The 10,488-nt window shown below is 48.1% G+C and overlaps 1 protein-coding gene across 1 annotated transcript in view; it reads right to left on the reverse strand.

Annotated features, from left to right (window-relative positions):
• Positions 1-4,358: 4,358 nt before the first annotated feature.
• Positions 4,359-10,488, reverse strand: part of Efcab8 (EF-hand calcium binding domain 8) — a 59,950-nt gene continuing 53,820 nt past the window's right edge. The window contains 4 exon segments of the mRNA XM_050151240.1: positions 4,359-4,811; positions 5,719-5,817; positions 5,886-6,081; positions 7,293-7,425. Coding sequence (XP_050007197.1) covers positions 4,359-4,811; positions 5,719-5,817; positions 5,886-6,081; positions 7,293-7,425 — 881 coding nt within the window.

Here is a 10,488-nt window from a genome sequence, read left to right on the forward strand (position 1 = left end):
GGAAATTGCCCTACAGAGCAGAACAGCCACCAGAGGGCACTAGAGACCAGTAGACCTGACCCACTCCTCCAGGGTGACCTCAAGCTTACCTCTCTGAACCACGAATGAGGCTAAGGGAACTCCAGGAGTGCCCTACTCTCACGTACAGCTGCAGTGTCCCACTGTGCCTTGTGCCCAACACATCAACTCCCAGTCAGCTTGGGTTTGTTTCCCAGCACCATAAAAAAATGTAGTTGCCATCTTGCCTGTCAGAGGGCATTTTAAGGTAGGAGAGGTCACAATGATTTAGCCATGCAAAGAGGCACAAAGCCATCAGTAGACACCAGAAAGCTATGGCAGGCAACTCTGTGTGATCTCTGTCTCATCTCTGTTCTGACTTACCGTAATTCTTCCAGAAAAGATATAGCGCCCTCTTTTGGCCATGAGGAAGAACTGCAAAAGTCTTGGCCTGCTGATCACAGAGCTAGCATCAACCTTGGCATCAAAGTTCTGTCCTGAGTGCAACTGCTCCCAGAAGTCATGTGCCCTTCCATGCTGCTTGTTATCTGTTAGAATGTCATCGCAACAGCCCACAGCTGCTGGATATCCATCCGTCCATCCCCTCACCCCTCCCACAACCACCCCTACCCAGTCAGACAAGACAAAGACATGGACTGTTTGGGAGCTATATGTTCTTGTATTGTTTTGTTTAAGGCTCAGGAGGGGGCTTCAGAGATGGTTCAGTGGTTAAAAGCACTGTCTACTCCTCCAGAGGACTGGGGTTTGATTCCCAGCACCCACATGGCAGCTAACAACTGTCTGTAACTCCAGTTCCAGAGGATCCATTGCCCTCTTCTGGCCTCTGCAGGCACTACAGACATATAGGCAAAACATCCATACACATAACATTTTGAAGATTATTTGTCCAGACAGGGTTTCTCTGTAATGTGACCCTAGCTGTCCTGGAACTCTCTATAAGCAACCCTTATAAAAGAAAGCATTTAATTGGGAGCTTACTTACAGTTTCAGAGGTTTAATCTATGACCACTGTTGTGAGAAGCAGAAAGGTGTGACATTGGAGCAGTAGCTGAGATCTGCAAGCATCAGGCAGAGAGCCTGGCCTGGGCTTTTGAAACCTCTAAACCCACCCCATGACATGCTTTATCCAACAAGGCCTCCTAATCCTTCCTAAACAGTGCTACTAACTAGGGCCAAGCATTCAAAGGGTGGGCCTATGGAGGCCATTCTCATTCATCACAAAGGGAAAAGGAAGGGCATTCACTGTTTACTCACTTGGCCTTCCCTCTTGCCCAAAGAGTTAATTCACCCCATTCCTGCCACTGCTGACATCTTTGCTGATATTTCTGGTCAACTTCCAATATGGACTAAGGACCAGTAGCTCTTCAGGAACACTTAAGAACTTTGGTAACAGAACTGGACTGCTGAGATGCTTAACTTCATGTGCTGAACATCTACTAGGCTCCTGGCCTTCCAGGTGTGAGACAGATGTTGTTGACTATTACATAGGCTTCCACCAGGAGGCACAGTAAACATCCCTTTGAAGTGGAAGCTAAGCCTTCCCCCTGGACACTCTGGCTCATAACACCCTCAAGTCAATGTGGTAGGAGATGTGGTTGATCAAGAACTTCTTCTCCACAGTGGAAGGAAGAGTATGTCTTAGATGGAAGAAATATGATTAAGGTCGGTGAAAACTACAACAGCACAGCCCAGGAAGGATGACACATGTCCTAGAGCAGTGGTTCTCAACCTCCCTGATGCTGCAGACCTTTAGTACAGCTCCTCATGTTGTGCTGACCCCCAACCATTTTTTTGTTACTACTTCAAAACTATCATTTTGCTACTGTTATGAAATGTACATATCTGTGGTTTTCCTGTGGCCTTAAGTGAAAGAGTCATTCAACTTCCCTGCAAAGGGTCGCGACCCACAAGTTGAGACCCACTGGCTTAGACCCCTGAGGAATGAAGATAGGAGTACTTTCTCCAGGTAAAGAACCAAGACCGACTAAGGTGCTTACTGGGAGTGGAGGAAATACAGAATAGGCAGTAGAAGATGAAGTCATAAATACCAGCTAAGGTCACATGACCAGTTACAGAAGTGATTGTCATTGGCATGAATGTTTTTGTCTTATTAGTTGAGAATGTGCTTACACATATATTAAGTAGATGGTTATGTTTTCTTCTATCTCTTTACCATGAGATGTTGATCGAGGCATGAGTGCTTATGTTGTAAAAATATATAATAATATTTAAGTTATGGGATGTTAAAGGATAAAGCATTGCTCGAGGGAGTTAGAACATTATAGTTCAAGCACCAGATGTTGGTCATTGGAGCTACAAACTTTGATCTTTTCCCTACTAGATTTTACTTTTCCTTTGGTGTGTTTGTTCATTTGCTATGACCTTCATTTTCTCTTCTGTAATAAAGAATATTTGCTTGGTAACATTATATGTCGGAAGAATGTAATTTGTTTATAATATTCACAGGAGCTTATAGTCAAGAGATTTGGAACTTTTAAAGTACAGGGATTTTAAAAAGATTTGGGGGACTTTTCAAACGATATTTGGGCTGGAGAGATGCCTTTGCAGTTAGGAGCACTGACCGCTCTTCCCGAGGACCTAGGTCTGATTCCCAGCACCCACATGGTTGGTGGTTCACAACAGTCTGTAACTCCAGTCCTGGGGTATCTGACCTCTGTAGATGCTGCACACACATGGTACACAGAAGAGCACATGCACGCACAACACCCAGCTACATAAAATAAGCAGTTTTTAAAAGGCTAGACTATATATTATAACTATAAAATAAATATGAGACTTTGGGACAAGGCATGAAAGGTTGTGGTTTTTAAAGCGATGTGTTTCTGTGTCAAGCTGACAAGGGGTAGGCTGTAATCATTGGTTTTAAATGTCCACTTGTCCCATGGAGAATCACCTCAGCAGGGAGCTCAGTTTAGTCACTGTCTGTGTTAGGTTACCCCAAGGGTTCATCTCTGTTGAGAGAGACATGAGCCACCAAGGCCCTGGGCCTCATTTTAAGGCTCTCTTACTGTAGATTTATCTTTGTTAGGAATGACCTACAGTATAAACTTGAAGCCGGTGTGCCTTGGAGGGCTGCTACCCCCAGTCTGCTCAGGAGGCCCCAGGACCTCCTGGCACACTAGCCAGAAGTGGGTCTCAAACTCCTCAGCACTCTGCTCCCACAACACCTGACCCAGGACTCGGCACATCCCACACATAGACATGTGAGGGGCCGGGAGACGGCTCAGTGGGTAAAGCACTTGCCATGCAAGCATGAGGACCCACGTATCAGTGAGCTCTGGATTCAGTTAGCAACCTTGCTTCAATATAGAAGAGAAAAAACATCGCATAGCAACCTTGGACCTTGCACAAGTTCATGCACACATAAAAAGGCAACTGCAGACGTGTGTATGACTACACACCTGAGAACACACACACGTACCACACAAACACAAAAATTTAAGAGAACATAAAGAGGTTCTCTGTGAGGAACTTGCTAGCCCTGATGCTTGGGGCTATTGGGAGGTGACTTGGTGCCACATCCATGGCAAGGATGGGCCTGAGGACTCTGCTCTGCCCAGAGCCACAAGGCAGGCTCCTGAAAAGGCCCCCTGTTCAAGACAGTGAAACCTCATGCTTCATGGCCTCTAAATAGAATCTTCTGTGAGCAGATGTCTAAACATGCCCCGGACTTGACATTCTGAGAGGGCCAGGGGCCAGGCAGCGGTCAGGACAAGAAGGGTGCTCCAAGTCCAGAGGAGGAGCCATTTGATACATGCTCAGATATCCTTAACACAAGACACAGAACAGCTTCCAAATACTATGCCTGGGGCTGAAGTGCCTGGTAGCCAAGGAGGACAGGAAGCAGAGACAAGGGACACTGTCAACATAGAATAGCTCCTATGAGGCTGAACCCGGCTGCTGAGCCATCCAGCATCCCTACCATATGATATACCTGCCATACCACACAAAGCCCCGGTGGGGTGGGCCTGCTGCATGGCAGCCAAACACCCAGGGATCATGAGGTACAGCTCCCTCTGTGTCTGCCCAAGGCCTTGCCAGGCATTATGGCTTGTCTCAGCAGATCAGGGACCCAAACAGGTGAGAAGCATAGCCCAGCCTTGTCACCTGTAGGACACAGAAGAATATTTATTTTGTTCTCTAGAATTGTACAGAGCCAGAAGATAGCTGGACTTATCCAGAGAGAGGCAGTGTGGGGCCCCTGGAGAAAAGGCTGCATCCCCTGGGTCTGGCAGGGAGTGAGCCAGAAACATGCGGATCCCCTGCTACAGAATAGAGAGAAGAATGGACACCTCAAAAGATGAGGTGGGAGACCCACTTCACAGAAAACATGAGGGTGGCTCCCCCGGGCTTCGGATGCTGCACGAGGCAGGGAGACCCTGGCATGGCAGTTTCTGGCCTTTACGGAACAGACTCAAGGTCTGGGGTGATGTGGACGAGCTAGACTGTCCTGGAGAGGCTGACCAGGGCCTCAGCAAGGAGACTGAGGAACGGTGTCTCACGGAGGTAGACAAGTTGGAGTCCAGAACCCTGGAAGCTGAAGCTCCCAGGGAAAGCATGGAGAGGGAGGAAGGGGTCGCAGCAGGTGTGCTGCTGGCTGCCAATTCCATGAAGATCTGGCCCCGGATAAAATCCAGCTCGCTCCGGATATCGCTAGCCACCCAGCGGATGTGCCGGCCCTGCTGGTCCAGCACCTTATGCATCAGGAAGTCAGGTTGTTGGATTGGCTTAAGGTCAGTGAAACACAGGCTTTGGTAGATCTGAGGGGAAATCTGGGAACAGAACAGGAGGTGAGTGTCTGTTGGAGCTGGTGGTACCAGGGACCGAGAACAAGCTTGCATCAAGGGAGAGCCCTCAGGTCTTCCCGTGCCATGTAAATCTCCAGGACACAGCTATGGGACCCACACAGCCTGAGCAGGCCCACCTTCCCACTCTCTCCTTCCTACACTTGTCTGTGATCTGAGCCTGGCACCGGGACTCTTCTCCTTTGAAGCAAGGCCATGAGTTAGACCCCAAGTGGGGCCTGATACAAAGAGTCCTGGATATACCTCAGCTCTCCCATTAGCATTCCCCGAGCTGGGCTCTGAGGAGCCTCCAGAACCCTCTCACACCAACCTCCCCAGTAGAGTTGTAGCCTTGGGCATCATGGGAGAGAGAGTCAGGCAGGCTTTTAGAGGTCAGTCACCTGACTGGATTAAATGGGGAAAGGAGATTATGGAGTTGATTCTGGTGTAATTTCAAGGTACCCATGGAATCTTTATGGCTCCTGTTGTCCCATCAAGGTATACTGGCTTGGAGTCAGACTGGCTTTTATAAGTCTCTGATTCCCCTTTCCACACTGAAGGACAGCCATACCTTCGTGTGTCCCCACCTGTGCACCCAGTACCCACACACACCCCTCATCTCCTTTTGATTACCTACACTCATGGCTACAGGGGCAGTTAATATGCTAAAGAATAGCCAGAGAATATAACGGTGCTCTGGGGGCTAGAGACAGGAAAGGCCAGAGGAGACCCCGCCCTCCATAAGCCCAGTGGCCTGTGTTCCCAGAGACAAGATTTCTGCCGACTGAAAACATGCCAGCCTGGCCAGTTTATGCCATAGACAGAGAGCATGGACCGGATAGGGTCTGCTGACCTCAGATGGCCCAGCATCTCAGATGCAGTCTCGTTCCCTCACCTGCTGCCTCATCCAGCTATACTGCACTCTGGTGGCCAGGAGTTTGGGGCTCCAAACACGCTCCTTGTGCTTGTAAGCTGCTCCCACGATTTTGCTCGCCTGCAAGAGTCACAGGTGAGAACAGTAGCCAGAAGCTGAGTTCCCTCCCCTCCCCCAACTGTCCCCACCTGCTTGTCCTTAGCCCATTGATTCCAGCTCTCCTCGATGTCTTCCAAAGAATGCTCTTTGGTCCATGGGGCTATGCTGGACATCTGGTGCAGCCGGGCCCGGGCCTCAGCTTCCTTCTCTGCTTTCCCATGCAGGAAGGCCATCAGTGCCGCCTGCTCACGCCGCTGGTACACCAGGGCTTGGGCCAGTTCCTTGCTGTGAGAGGCTTCCTTCAAAACACGGGCCTCCTATTTCCCTAACAGCCCCCCACATACACCCTGATGCCAGGTGGCCTCCCCTTTCTGGGACTGCCCCTCTCCAACCCTTTCCTGTCTCCTGCCAGAGCCCAGCACTGAGCAAGTACTGTCTAGCATGAGCAAGGCCCAGATACACTAGCCCAAGATCTGCTGTGTTTTCTTCCTTTCAGGCCTCAACTAGACCTCCCTGGCAGGATATGCAAACATCCCCACCCCAGGGAAGCTCTTGCCTTGCCTTGTTTTATAAACCCCCACAAGACTGTCCATCGAAAGAAGAGTATGCCTTGATGGGACAACAGAGGCCATAAAGATTCCATAGGTAGCTGAAAATTACATCAAAATCAACTCCACAGTCTCTACTATGAAACCTTCCTCATTTAATCTGGTGGGAGAGGGGGGCTGACCTCTCAATAACCTCTCTTCTTGCTATTCCCAACAACTGTCAGATGAACCTCAGTCATGAGTTTTCACATGCATCTCCCCATGTAGACTGTAATTTCTCTAGGTTAGACCAGGTGTGGTGGTACTGGGTAAAACCCAAGGCCTTGTCACTAGAGGCACTGAGTCTTATTTCCAGCCATCAATAAAGAGCAAAGAAAAACAGATTTTCTTTTTCTTTTTCTTTTCTCTCTTTCTTTCTTTCTTTCTTTTTAACAGGGTCTCTCTAAGTAGCCCTGGCTGTCCTGGAACTCACTTTGTAAACCAGGCTGGCCTTGAACTCACATGCCTCTGCCTCCTGACTGCTGGGCCACCATGCCCAGCCCAGCAATAATAATAAAAAAAAAAATGAAGGAACTGAAATCATTTGAAATTTAAGGAATAAGGATGGCGTGGGTGATGTGGGTGGGTGGGAGGGAACCCAGAGGAAAAGCAACAACTGGAGGAACAAGCCTCTCCTTCTCCCATGAATCACACAGCTGTCTGCTCTGGACCGTCACCTTGGGCATTGGCATGGGCAGTCCTCTGCCAATAGTAATGACCTCTACAGGTGCCACTGCCACCCTGCAGATCTCAATCTAACTTAGGAGCAGGGCTCTTCCTGGCTGCTGGGTCTTGCCTCTGAGATGGTTAAATGGGACCCCAGGTTGACTGCAAATCCTAAGCTTCTCGCCCCACCCCAGTGAGAGACTTCTAGGAGCCAGGGAGCCCCAGGTGGCCATAGGAACGCACTGCAGCTCCAAGAAGGATTTCTTGAGGGTGGTGCCAGCAAAGTCGGGCTTTTCCTCTGAAGTTGCTGCCTGCTCCTGACCATCGACCATCGTGGCCCCCTGCAGCCTCTTCCAAATGTTCAGGCCAAACGTTCCTGTGATATGACCAGACCCTGTTCAGAACTAGGACTCTCTGAATCCACTGCTTCTGCCCCTCCGCTCCAAGAGTTGGTAAGTGGCCCTGTGCTCCGCCCCACCCACTCACCCAAACACTGAGTGCCTGCTGTGTGCCAGGCACTATAGCGGCTACACAACAAATCTCTAGATTTGTCAGACTCCAGTCCTAGGAGGTACTGGAGCTTAGGTCTCAGGCATCCTGCACCGTGTGTGGCTTGGCATGGGGAGATAAGTGTGACAATGGCCCAGTAACCCCTATTCGGGCTCCCAGCGCTCATTCGTGAAATGGCAAAGGCATAAAATGGCCAGGATCTATCTAGGTAAGATCCGGAGTGGAGCAGAAGACGGGGAAGTCAGTGTCCTGCTCTGGTTCTGGTATGGATGACCTGAATTTAGTCCCAGACAGAACTGACGTGGTAGAGTTCTGTGAATTCTGACCTCCACGTGTATATAGTGGCACAGGCATGCCGTGCCGTGTGTGAAACCACCGCTCCCTGACACATACACAATACATAAATAAAAGTAGGCCATTCTCCTGCTATGGAACTAGGAAACTAGGAAAGAGAAAAACCAAAGAGCTCCAGCAGCAAATAAGAGAGCAACTAAACTGACAGACAGGGACGTCTCTGCAAGAAACACTAGTCTAGGAGTCACTGGCTTCTCCAGGAGTCCTGGTGTGGGTTGAAACTCTGTGAGAACCAAGGTTGGCCTAGACAGAAGGATGCAGCCGTGGGACCAGCTGAGCTCCTGCCAGCCCTGCAGCTGGCAGGACTGAGTCTTGTCCTAAAAGCACTAGAGGTGGGAGGCATGGGTTAGGATGGGATCAAGAGAGAGGGCCTCACAAGAAGCCTCACCATCTGCGTTTTTGACATACCCAAAGACAAGGTAAACTGACTCTACCCAAATCTGCTTTCCAGCCCCTCGAGCTCAGACCCAGAAGAATGAGAAAACACACGCTCAGGGAAATTAATACCAACTCCAGTCTTCACAGATCAGTTATACAACATCCAGAAAAATCTCCTTGTGCTCTGTGTTTGAAACATATATTGGTAAACTGTCATCCTGAGCTCCCTAAGAAGTTGGCTCCCGAAGCAGGGTGACCCACCCCAGTTGTGTAGCTCCCTCCCCAGTGGTAACTCAAGCATGTTTATCTCAAAGTCTCCTCCAAGACCCCTGTCCTGAAGCATCTGATCCCCTAACTGTACAGGGAGAACAGCAAAACAGCAAAATAGTCTAAGAAACTTGTGTAGCCAACATCGCTCTGATACCAAAGTAAAAAAAAAAAAAAAAAAAAACCACTACTGGCCAATATCATTGGTGAACAGAAATGAAAAACCCCTCCAAGTACTCATGGAGGTGTAATCATCAATAAAGTCAGCATGAGGACCTGAGTTCAATTCCCAGAGTCAATGCAGAGAGGCAGGTTCTAAATCCCCCAGCACTAGTGAGGCTGGGGCAGGCAGACCCCTCGGATTAGCTGACAAACACCAGGCTAATGAGAGGATCTGATTCACAAGACATCTCCACATGCATGCACTCACATGTGCACACTCACAAACACACATATCACATAAGAATACATTGTAGCAAGCCCAGAAAACAACCAGGGAAAATTTCTAAATATTGGTCTCAGCAATGACTCCTGGAAAAAAAAAAAACAAAAAAGGCAAAGATAGAAGCAGAGCTCTACAAAAGCAAGACAAAAGCTTCTGGGTACACACAAGACAACCTGCAGAATGGGAAAAATACCTTACCACATACTAACACGGGCCAAGCTAAGCACTAAAATATGTAAGACTATGTAAAATATGAAGACTAATAGCAGAAAGACCTGATTTTAAAATAGATAAAATACTTGAATATATATTTATCCCAATGAAATCGGCGAATGTCCAGCAGGCTGTGTTAAAATGCTCAGCACCTCTACACGGAGAACAGAAATACACCTCCTCCTCATTTGCGGGGTGTTATCAGAAGAGCAGGAAACGGGCATCTCTGTATCAGTTAGCATGCAGAAAGGAATGGAAACCCAGGTAACTACTCTAGGGAGTGGTGTAGCGTTCCTCAAAATTGAAATGAGGACCTCCATTTGATCCAGTCACCCAACTTCTGGTGATTTTCCCCCAAGAGAACTGAAAAGCATGTGGCTAACCCCTCTGAGGGGCAGACAGGGGAACTGTAAATTTGGGGTCAATCTGGCCTACACAGTGAGCATATGCATACACATCCTGAGAACAGGAGCATCTGCCCTCCGCTCTCAGGCGTCAGTTCAGACGACACATCTATGACGGAATGCTCTTCAGCCTTAGAGAAGAAGGGACTGTGACAATGGGGATGAACCTTGAAAACACAAGGTCCAGGGAAATGAACCAGACACAAGGCAACTGCATAATCTCATGGCCGTATGGTGTCGAGACAGTCAGGCTCATAGACAGGATGCAGAGACCAGGACGGAGAAGAAGGGAGACACTTCAGGATGGCAGAGTTCAGGGATCTGAGTACGTGTAGCTAACTTAGCAAAGTGCTGGGACAAAGAGTGTTTATACTTGGGTGATGAAAGAACCACTTCAAAAGACCACAGGGAAATAACAACTGAAACATAGATAGATAGAGAGATAGATAGATAGATAGATAGATAGATAGATAGATAGAGATCCCTGATTAGAAAGAATCTCCAGATACCAAACTGAAATGTATATATTTATTTAAAAAAATTACAAGAGTGTTTATAGGAGTATTATTCTCCATCATGTAAAAAAGCTAGAAAAAGTAACATAGGATTAGCATGGTATTTATTGCAGATAACCTTCACAGCTACACTGTTTAGAGAAAGAAAACAGAAACAAAGAAAAGATCATCACATGATCTCATATGTACAAAGTGAAGAAACAATCTAAGTTTAGAAACTGGACCAGGGATAAGGGCCCCTACCTGGGACCCAGCATTGAAGAAGACAAGAGAGTTCAGAATCCAAGACCAGCCTGGGCTATCATAGTGAAATGCTGTCAAAAAAAAAAAAAAAAAAAAAAAAAGCCGGGCAG

The sequence above is a fragment of the Alexandromys fortis genome, unplaced genomic scaffold (assembly GCF_014885135.2).
Source record: "Alexandromys fortis isolate MF-2015 unplaced genomic scaffold, M_Fortis_MF-2015_v1.1 scaffold_27, whole genome shotgun sequence".
Taxonomy (NCBI): Eukaryota; Metazoa; Chordata; class Mammalia; order Rodentia; family Cricetidae; genus Alexandromys; species Alexandromys fortis.